General features: G+C 51.3%; 1 protein-coding gene and 2 non-coding genes across 3 annotated transcripts; all 3 read left to right on the top strand.

Annotated features, from left to right (window-relative positions):
• The first annotated feature begins 1978 nt into the window (after positions 1-1978).
• LOC133274923 (small ribosomal subunit protein uS2) lies at positions 1979-6266 on the top strand. Its single transcript, XM_061464535.1, has 7 exons — positions 1979-2076; positions 2333-2500; positions 3009-3127; positions 4348-4593; positions 5526-5654; positions 5859-6027; positions 6120-6266. The coding sequence occupies exons 2-7, from the start codon at positions 2368-2370 to the stop codon at positions 6212-6214; spliced, it is 891 nt and encodes a 296-aa protein (XP_061320519.1). The 5' UTR covers positions 1979-2076; positions 2333-2367; the 3' UTR covers positions 6215-6266.
• On the top strand, positions 3714-3873 carry LOC133275263 (small nucleolar RNA SNORA62/SNORA6 family). Its single transcript, XR_009745452.1, has one exon. It is a non-coding gene; the product is annotated as a small nucleolar RNA SNORA62/SNORA6 family (small nucleolar RNA).
• LOC133275264 (small nucleolar RNA SNORA62/SNORA6 family) lies at positions 4674-4832 on the top strand. The gene has a single exon (XR_009745453.1). It is a non-coding gene; the product is annotated as a small nucleolar RNA SNORA62/SNORA6 family (small nucleolar RNA).
• Positions 6267-10729: the final 4463 nt, after the last annotated feature.

The raw sequence follows: 10729 nt of genomic DNA, 5'->3' as shown, positions 1-10729 counted from the left end.
TTATCTGTGTGTAACAGTCCTACCAGACAGTCCTGGTGTGCAGCCTTGGGCCAGCTGGACCTGAATTGCTTGTGCAGGTACTTGATACCATGTTATGCTGGTGATAGCGCCCAGTCCTGCACGCAGGGCTCCCCAGAGCTCTCCTGCTGCCTTGGAGAACCACCTCCAGTGTAGAAAACATTGCTGCTTGTGCTGCTGAGAGCTGCCCTAGCTATGAGAAGAGATAGCGGACAAGCTCCTTAATCCTCTTGGGTAGTAGAGGGTGGGAAAGAGAGGGAAAAAAACAGTTTAAAGGCACTGTCCTTGTAATAAAACACTGAAATAAGGATCCTCTTTACATAGAAAAACCAGGCCAAAGCAATACTTGCTTTTTTAATCTATTATGTGCCATAATCACTGACACCACAACTGCACAAAAATTATTCCTTATCTCACACACTTCTAGAGACTCAATGTGGAGCTCCTGAATCCTTTCTGGCATTGCTTCTGGGCTCAAAGTACCGAGCCAATTTTCCACTTTGCACTGTCTCCATTTCCAATTCGATCACTATAAAATGCTTTGGGAGATTTTAGCGTAGTGCATTAAGGATTTTTTTTAGTAAAAATGACAAAAAAAAGCCCAGCAAGAGGTTAAATGAGACCTCCACAACTTCTGTATCAGGTGTTAGGCAATTCTGGCTTTGTAGGATAAGAATTGAATAGTGACAGGAGGGACGTGGTCTAAAATACATGATCGGGTAGATACATTTCCATCTGAATAACATGTCCATTAGTGAGAGAGGTTTATTTTAAAGTATCTCAGCACACAGGTGAAAATAACCCAAACTTTCAGGTTGCTTAAGAAAACAATGTGAAATATTTTAGTGTCAAGCTTTAGCATGACTTTTCCAAGCCCTCTCATGGGCTCTGGAGCTCATGGTCTGCCAGAAAGGTCCAAAACTAACAAGAAGAAATAAGTGAAGTATTAGATATATCCAGAGGAGTGTGGAATGCTTACCAGCAGCACTCAGAATGGTTGATGCTGGAAAGGACCATGGGGTCACCTAGTCCAACCTCCCTGCTCAAGCAGCTGCTTTGATAACATATTTAGTGCGATATTTGTTACTGAACTTCCATCAATTTGTTCAGATACACTTTGAATGCAGATGGCTTTTGGTGACACAGGGGAGCTCTCCAGACTAAATCTACTGCACACAGTACGGTAACACCACCACCTTGCCTCTTCTCCCCACAAGCTAATAGTCACATCATATCTGTTAGGAGATATATTGGGCATAGCCCCGTCGTGTCAGCTCTCGCTAGCCCCAGCAACACAAGTTTATAATGTGTTAGGCACCTGTGTAATAGTCAATGATCTTGCTGAGAGCTCGCAACTGTTTGCCGAGTTTCATTTTACTCATCTTTGTCACCACCATGTGGCAAATGTCTGAATTACTGTCGTAAAATGTATCCCACAACTGTTCTGGTGATCCCGCTGATTAAGATCATCAAACAAGCACACAGAAGACTGTGAGAGCCAGCTCCTGACACTCAGGTTGGGCTTTTGGGGGAATGTTGGAAAGTGGCTGCTCACCGAAAGGGGACAAGGCTGAGAACACTGGGGCTGTTCAGCCTGGAGAAGAGAAGCTGCGTGGAGACCTCAGAGCAGCTTCCAGTGTCTGAAGGGGGCCACAAGGATGCTGGAGAGGGACTCTTCATCAGGGACTGTAGCGATAGGACAAGGGGTTGGAGGAGCAACCTGCTCTAGTGTGAGGTGTCCCTGCCCATGGCAGGGGCTGGAACTGGATGATGTTAAGGTCCTTTCCAACCCAACCCATTCTATTACCTTCAAGCAGCTTCTCTTCCCCAGGCTGCACAGCCCCAGTGCTCTCATCCTGCCCCCATGCAGGAGGGGCTCCAGCCCTGAGCATCCTCGTGGGTCAGGACCGGGACCCGTCGCTAGGAGCCTCCTGCCCTAGCAACTCCCGCCCCTCCCGCGGCTCCTCATTGGCTGGCGGCGCTATATATAGCCGTCACACGGAGCCGCCCGTCCTTTTCGCTCCGCGCCTGCTCGGGCCTCCATACGGCGTTGTCAGTGTGAGTGCGGGCCGGCGGTCGGGGCGGGCTGCGGAGGGGCTCCGGGGGGGTCCCGGGGCACCGCGGGGGTCCCCAGGAGCCTCTTCCCGCGGACCTCGTGGTGCCGGCGGGCGGCCCTGGCCGAGCGGCGGGGAAGGCCGAGGCTTGCGGGGGAGGCGGGCGGCGCGGGCAAGATGGCGGCGGTGGCTGAGGGGCCTCGTGTGGCGGTGAGAGGCGGGGGTCCGCGGAGGGCTGAGCGCGATGTTTGCCCGTACAGGTTCCCCGTCGTCGCTTCCAAAGGGAAACCCCACAATGTCCGGAGGTCTCGATGTCCTGCAGATGAAGGAGGAGGATGTCCTCAAGTTCCTCGCTGCAGGGACCCACCTGGGAGGCACCAACCTTGACTTCCAGATGGAGCAGTACATCTACAAGAGGAAAAGCGATGGTAAACACGGGGGGTGAGCGGCTCCGTGGGCGCAGCTGAGGAAAGAGCAAGGTGCGAGTGTTTGAGCTCTTTAGCGGCGTGTCCATGGCCTGAAAGGCACAGGCGTTTCTTACCGATGCAGTCAGTTTATCCGGAGAAGTAGAATGAAACACGTATTTGATAACTTGCTGAATTAACCACAGCTGCATTTGGGCACTAAAGATAGTTCTTGACTATAGTAACAAAGCAGTTTTAACGTCTCACTAGTGATTTCTGCTGCTTGTTTGCAGTGTTCTTCAGTCTGTGCCTGTTAAAAGGGTGACGTTCATATCAGGCCCTGGTTCATGTTGATAGATGTCTGAAGTGTTGCATCCATCATGTTCATAGGTTGCCTCCCACATAAATAGCTTTCCAGTAATGGAATTTTGCAGTAACCACAGCCATGCAGCAAGTTTAATGGCAGGAGAGTGCTGCCCTGTTCTAGGGTGTTGTATCAGCTGGTTGCTCTAAAGCCTTTTGTCACCGATAGGTATTTACATCATCAACTTGAAGAGGACCTGGGAGAAGCTCCTCCTGGCAGCCCGTGCCATTGTTGCCATTGAGAACCCAGCTGATGTGAGCGTCATTTCCTCTAGGAATACTGGACAGGTAAGGATGTGCGTTGGTCATGAAGCCTGCAGTCTTGGCACCAGGACTCTTGGCTGCATCATTGCCTGCCAGTGGCAGTTTAATGGTGAAAGCAGCACAGATTCTGACCCTGAAAATGTTTTTTTTTGTGTGTTTCTTATGTTGCACTTGCAGCTTGGATCAGTTGAAACCCACGTCTCATTTCTGTAGTTTAGGGCATTTGATATCTTTGTTCATATACTCTAGGTGCTTCGTATTGGTGGTCAGGCCGCCGGTGCTCCCCTTGCTCTTAATAATTCTGTGAGCCATTGCCACTGCTTTTTGGGGACAATAAGTGCTTGATACATGCTTTTCCAAGGAAATCATTTGCACTGTTCCTGAGCAAAGTGGAGTAACTGTGCTTTTAGTTTCCTCTCTAGATTCCTAGCAAAAAAAGTGTCAGAGAAGGGGATAACAACGTTTAAGTAATATCCAACTGCCCTCTGACGTTTAGCTGTGAACTGAGTTTCTTTGGATCAATGTAGGTGGTGCCACAGATATTTAAGGGAGATTGTGGATGACATGGGGTGGGTTTACAAAGGAAAAGCTTGGGTTCACATGGGATTGACCTGCACACTGTTAAAGCTTGATGCTGAGGTCAGTTTTTGGCCGGTGAGCTCTCAAGTGTCGGAAGTGTGCTACAGCAAATTGCATGGCAGGGTGTTCGCTAACGCCAGGAGAGGGGCTCCCTCTGTGAGTGGAGTTTGATAGTAGGCCCTGCCACACGCCCAAGGAGATGGTGCAGGTGAGTAAGCACTGCAGATTTCATGGGCACAGCAGCAGTTTGTCTGTATTTATTACTGAGTTTTCCCTGTGGTTACGCTGCTAGATAATGGAAAGATGTAGAAATAATGGAAGAAAATCAGCTTTTCTTCCTTCATAAGCTGTTTTCTCCCCCTTTTTGTGTTTTCATTATGAGACTATGGAGTAGACCATGCAGACTTCAAAAAACCACAGGGTTTCCTATCCTGAATTCCTGCTTTGCTGGCGGATATGATCTTTATAACACCTGGTGCTGGCATAGCCATTTTCAGAAGCATCCTTATTTTGTCCCATTCTGAGCGCAGAGCTGGTGGTGAGCCCTGATTTTACCCAGGACTCGAAACAAACAGTTCAGCTCAATGTTGTGCATGCTCACACCTGGGTGGGTGGCTCGAAACACAGTTTTCATGCTTCACTCTTGACTCTGGTCTATTTTGCAGCGTGCTGTTCTCAAGTTTGCTGCTGCCACCGGGGCTACTCCTATCGCTGGACGTTTCACCCCTGGCACCTTCACAAACCAGATCCAAGCAGCTTTCCGTGAGCCACGACTCCTGGTTGTCACAGACCCCCGGGCTGACCATCAGCCCCTGACAGAGGCATCTTATGTCAACATCCCCACCATCGCACTCTGCAACACCGACTCCCCGCTGCGCTACGTGGACATTGCTATCCCCTGCAACAACAAGGTAGAGGCTTTGTAAGGGTTGCCTTGTGTCTCACTAGTTAAGGCCTCTTGCAAGCGAGCAGGAGGGAGGGGGTGAGGAGATCTGCACACAGTTGGAGCTTGGAGCTGAGGCCTGTTTCTGGCCAAGGAACTCTCAAGTGTAGGACGTGTGCTATAGTAACTTGGCAAGACTTTGTACTGGCACCAGGAGGGTCTTTGTGGCCCAATGAATGAAGTTTGGTAGTCACTCTTGCCACAGTCCATGCATATGAATGAATGCTCCATCCCTGGCAGTATTCAAGGCCAGGCTGGACAGAGCCTTGGGTGACACGGTCTAGTATGAGGTGTCCTTGCCCATGGCAGGAGGGTTGGAACTGAATAATCTTAAGGTCCTTTCCAATCCAAGCCATTCTGTGAGAGAGACATGCTGAAGAAACTGCTCAGAAACATGACCTTGCCAGAAACCACCTGAAAGTCTAGGAAGATGGGAAACTTACCTTTGATCTCCATCTAGATGTCATTCACTACAACTTATGTAAGCCAGTTCTGAGCATGTTTTGAGATTTGCTCATTTAGCTGACTTTTCTATTCATTTTAGGATGTGATGAGCATAATCCCTGTCTTTTGGATAAGATTCACGTGGGTTAGCGAGCAGTAGGAACTCCATAGCAGGAGAATTGCTTCAAGCAATGCTGGATACAGCAAATTCAGGTGCTGACGATTTGAACTGTGCTTTGATTCCTGCAGAGACCTGAAAATGTCACTGGGAACTCAGCAAGTTGCCTTTTCCTGAGTCCCCAGTGCACAAGTCTGGGCATTAGCAAGTAATGTCTTTCACTTGCCAAGTAAGAACCTTGGATTTGATGCACGGAAGTCTTGCTCTTTCAAAGAAGAAAAGGTGTTTTGGAGGTTTTAGCTTTGCAGCAGGTCTTATACCCTGTTCTCCTGTTCCAGGGAGCCCACTCTGTGGGTCTGATGTGGTGGATGCTGGCTCGGGAGGTCCTGCGCATGCGTGGCACCATCTCCCGTGAGCATCCATGGGAAGTCATGCCTGACTTGTACTTCTACAGGGATCCCGAGGAGGTAGGAGATGTGTCTGACGTGCCTTGCTTGCATGGTGCTCCTGCCCCATGTCTGTGCCTGCTGTTAGAGACAGGCTGTGCCAGTATCATCACTGCACTTCACATTGGAAGGTGATGGTTGGTTCACTGTGGTGCCTGTTGTCTGGTCCATGTAGGGTGGTGAGGTGTTTCTGGGAGACTTAGGCTGTGTGCTCTTCCATTGCAGATTGAAAAGGAGGAGCAGGCTGCTGCTGAGAAAGCAGTTACAAAGGAGGAGTTCCAGACGGAATGGACGGCCCCAGCTCCTGAATTCACTGCTCCTCCTCAGCCTGAGGTTGCAGATTGGTCTGAGGGAGTTCAGGTCCCATCTGTGCCCATCCAGCAGTTCCCCACAGGTCAGTTTGGGGGGTGGCTGTGGGAAGTAGAGGGGCTGTTGCAGGGGGTGGGAAGAGCTGTGCTGTACTAATTGTTGGCTTTGTAATTGCAGAGGACTGGAGTGCCCAGCCTGCCACTGAGGACTGGTCAGCAGCTCCCACAGCTCAGGCAACTGAGTGGGTTGGCACTGCCACGGAGTGGTCCTAACTTCAGTCCTGCTGTACTGCAAGGGAAATAAAGACTGGTTTAATACACACCACACACTGCTGTCTTAAACTGGCAGTACATGGGTAGTGTGGGGCATGGTCTATGGCCAAGGGTGGTGGAAGCTCTGTGCCTGCCATTGCACGTGTCCCAGCTTCCACCAGGCTGCAGGGCATCCTGTGGCCCGCTGAGGGTGGGTGGATGGAATAGGGAGGAGAGCCCTGGACTGGGAGCTGCTCCCCTGATGAAGCTGCAGTTTTAGCACCGGTGTCACCGGTTCCTCCCTCAAAAGTGCTGCAGTAATCCTCAGAAAAAAAATATCAAAGCCAAACCAAACACCTTTTCCCCCCTTAATTCTTTGATTTTAGTTATTTTGGGGGAGTATATTTCTGTGATTAATAGCTATGATGGAGGGTAGACCCTTTACCAGGAGAAATGGGATTGGTTAGAGGTGGAGATGGGTTCAAATTGGATGTGCTTACCCATGTTGCTGTGATCTGGTATTCTCCTTGCACTCCCTTTGGCCATGTCAGTCAACCTGTGAAGAATGTTCTCCCTTAGCACATGTGCTCATTTCTTTTACTGTAACAGTGCATATTAGCAGTAAAAAGCCTAAAGCAACCCAGCTATGCTGTTGTGCAAAGGGAGCTGACCTGTTGGCATTACCTATTAGATGCAAGGCAGCTACAGATACTGTTACTTAATGCACAGCTTTTATCTGAGAGGCACATGAGCGCTTCACTGTTTGGCCCTAAAAAGGCCCTTCCCATTCTGTTTGCCAGCAGCACAAATGTCACCCGTGGTGCTGGGTTGTGTCAAAAGCAGTGTGAGCAGCAGGTCGAGGGAGGTGATCCTGCCCCTCTGCTCTTGTGAGACTTCACTTGCAGCACTGTGTGCAGCTCTGCTGTCCTCAGCATAAAAGGGACAGAGCTGTTGGAGCAAGTCCACGCAAGGATGCTCAGGAGCCGGAGCACCTCCTGTAGGGAGACAGGCTGAGAACACTGGGGCTGTTCAGCCTGGAGAAGAGAAGCTGCGTGGAGACCTCAGAGCAGCTTCCAGTGTTCGAAGGGGGCTATAAGGATGCTGGAGAGGGACTCTTCATCAGGGACTGTAGCGACAGGACAAGGGGTGATGGGTTCAAACTGAAACAGGGGAAGTTCAGGTTAGATCTAAGGCAGAAGTTCTTCCCTGTGAGGGTGCTGAGGCACTGGCACAGGGTGCCCAGAGAAGCTGTGGCTGCCCCACCCCTGACAGTGTTCAAAGTCAGGTTGGATGGAGCCTTGGGAGACATCATCTAGTGTGAGGTGTCCCTGCCCGTGACAGGGGCTTGGAACTGGATGATCTTAAGGTCCTTTCCAAGCCAAACCATTTTGGGATTCAGGTGTGTTTCTGGCACATCCTTGAGCCTTTCTCCTGGCACCCAGCAGTGGGCAGCTGCTTCCTGCCACCTGCGGTTGGTCACTGTGTGTCAGGGGATGGTGAGATCCTGTTCGCTTTGAGACCCTGGGTGAGTGCTGTAGCTCCATTGGGCACAGTGGCTGCTGATGCACTCCCCAGTTCTGAGATTGCCCAAAATGATACCCTCAGATCTCTGCACGTGGAATCAGAATTGCCTCTGGGGTGACTGGGGTGGGGTGGAAGGGTTCCTTTGACAGGACCTCTGCAGGGGGGATGGATAGCAGGCCTCTGGAAAAGGAGGCAGCTTTGGCTGCTGCAACAGAGCTCCTTCGCTTCCATTGCAGGAGGGCTCTGTTCCTAGCATGCAGGGGCACAGGGGAGGAGAGAGGGATCTTTATGTGTTTGGGTTGGTTGAATTGAGCTAGGTATGTTTTTTAGGACAGCCTTTCTCTCCCACATTTGGTCACAGCAGGAGCTACCTGGTGCTGCTGAGCATCACAGAGCCCCTCTGGAGAAATGAGCCGTTGAGGACAGTTTGCTATGATGTGATCCGTGGGTCTCGCATACACACGTGCTTCCTAATTCCCTCTCTAATCCGTGTGCCCGCATTCACAGATGTTCCTTTTCCTCTCCGGTCATTTCTTTGCTCAGATAATCACTTGGCATTTTTAGTACTCGGGTATTGTGGTAGGATTACAGCAGGGCTTTTTCTCTTCGAGGAGGCAAAGGGCTTTATGCACAGCTGAAGACTCGGCTCTGTTTGCTTGATGTTCCACTCTTCCCATCTGCAGGCTGGTAACACTGATCTGCCTTTACCCTACTCTACCCAGAGAGGCGGTGGATGAACCATCCCTGGAGACACTCAAGGCCAGGCTGGAGGTGGTCCTGGGCAACCTGATCTGGTTGAAGATGTCCCTGCTCATTGCAGGGGGTTGGACTTGGATGAGCTTTGAAGGTCCCTTCCAACCCAAACCTTTCCATGGTTCTATATTTGCCTTTTGGGTCTGAGCTAGGGGAGGATGACCCTACCTGCCTGCCGCTGCTCTCGGACACGGGCACGTTAACAAACATGGGCCCCCGGGGGCAGACAGCCCTCGGAGCGTCGCTCCCACCTGGCAGGTATCAGGAGGATGATGATGGTGCGGGGCTGCACAGCTGCCAAGTGCCGGGGTGAGGATCGTTTCCAAGGTCCCAGTAGATGGGGCTGTTGTTCCTGGTTTGTCCGCTTTCCTCCGCTGCAGGACAGAGGGGAAGGACGGCCAAAAGCTGCTTTGTAAGCACACCTGAGCCTTTTGAGGTGACTCCCTGCCCTCCTAAACACCCCAGCTGCTATTTAGTGCTGCAGGAGCGACTTCACACCACTGCAAAGCCCCTGGCTGTGGGGTCTGATGCATCTTCAGCGCCTGGCTCCATCTCTTGCAGTGGGAGCGGGGCTGGTCCTGCTGAGGCTTGCTGTGCCTCTTGCCTGGCTTTTGACTTCCCTGCAGCAGGATGGTGCCACCCTCTCACAGGGATCCAAATACACTGTTCGTAAGGAAAACCCCAACCCGGACCCTGTGTTATTCTCTATGTGTCTGGGTGTTAAACTTGCCTCCACGCTCAGCTGCTTTTAATTTCCCTAAGGGAGCAAGTGTGGGATGCTGCTGGCTTTCAGTGCAGAGCAATACAGTGCTCCTAGATGAAGATGCTCATCCATCCTGCTTGCCTTACTGCTTCCAGGATTTCTAGAGTGGCTTGTCCCTAGTACCCCCAAAGCTCACAGGTACCCAACTTATTGCACCCTTTGGCTTTACCTATATAGGGAAACATTAAGCAGCACATGTAGAGGGGGAATTGGAGTGTGCACCATTTTCCTTCACTTGTTGTTTTGCTTTTAGAGGCTCTCATCTGAGAGGCAAGATCACCCTCAAGACCAAGCCACCAGCACTTGCTCAGCAGTGCTTCTGAAGGCTCCTTTGTGCCACAGCTTGCTCCCAGCTGGGTAAGGTTTTATGAGCCTCAGGGGTGAGGGGCTGGAGCATCTCCTCCCCCTTGCTCATAAGGAGTGGGGTGGAGTAGGAGCGAGGAGGGTGTTGGCTTGGTGGGGCAAGCCCCCTTTGACTGCTGCAGGCAGCTGATGTTCTCCATTCGCAGCTTGTGTTTCTGTATTCCAACCTTTGGGAAGCTTTGAGCTTGGTTTTTAGTCTTGATTTGGTTTGTTTAAGCATGACCTGGATCCCTCCGTGACTCCCAGGATGCTTCTGCGCTTTGTTTCAAACCTTATTTTCCCCTCTGAGAAAGCAGCACATCCGTGGTTGTGTTCCAAGAGGAGAACTGGGATTTCAGGAGCCACACCTCGAAGAGGGAAGCAGGAACTCCATTAGAATGTCCCATCTGAGGCCTGTGCTATGGAATCCTGCAAGTTCCCAATGCTCAGGTTACCAGCGCTGCGTGGTACCCAGGTGGGACAAGCGCTCTGTTGTGCTCACAGACTGGCCTGTGCTGGTTCTGCTCCCCTGGGATCTGGGATCCAGAGGTTGCTCTGTTAAGTAAGTGCCAACCTTTTGTGTTCATTTAATCTTTATGTTGACTCTTCCACTGGTGCAAGGGTATGGATTGACCTTCCCTCCTCGTGTCCGTTGCGGGGCAGCTGTGTTAGAGCAGAGCATCTCTTGGCTGGCTGCGGCTTGGGAAGAGGCTCGGTGTGCACGTGGGTGCTCGTGTGCTTCCCAGGACACAAGGGCTGCTGTAAGGCCCTGCTGTCTTCTGGGACTGTGGCTTCGTGATTAGAGACTCCTGGGGCTCTCCTGCTAATAAGAGCAATGAGTGCTTCCCATGGGGCAGTGGGACCTGGAGGGGAGCAGGGGAGGGACCAGGCACTGAGCAGCCACCTCTTTCCTTGCTGAGGCTTGGGGTGGGCTTAGCTGTTGTGGTAGGTGCTCAAGCAGTGTGTTGTTTCCCCCTCCTATATCTGGCCCTGAGCCCTCCCATTACCTGATCTAAAGAGATCTGACAATAACCTTCATATTCTGAAGCTCCTAAACATCTGCTTGGGCACTAAAATACTCACTGCTGCTGCTAGCCAAACACCCCCCCAAACCAACCCAAAAGGCCCATATGTGTGAAATCTTTCCCAGTTAA

The sequence above is a fragment of the Pezoporus flaviventris genome, unplaced genomic scaffold, assembly GCF_033815535.1.
Source record: "Pezoporus flaviventris isolate CSIRO_AGI_PZ_B2104156 unplaced genomic scaffold, CSIRO_AGI_Pfla_v1 ptg000037l, whole genome shotgun sequence".
In the NCBI taxonomy this organism is placed as follows: Eukaryota; Metazoa; Chordata; class Aves; order Psittaciformes; family Psittacidae; genus Pezoporus; species Pezoporus flaviventris.
Note: the sequence above shows the minus strand (reverse complement) of the source record. Positions and strands in the feature narration are given on the sequence as shown.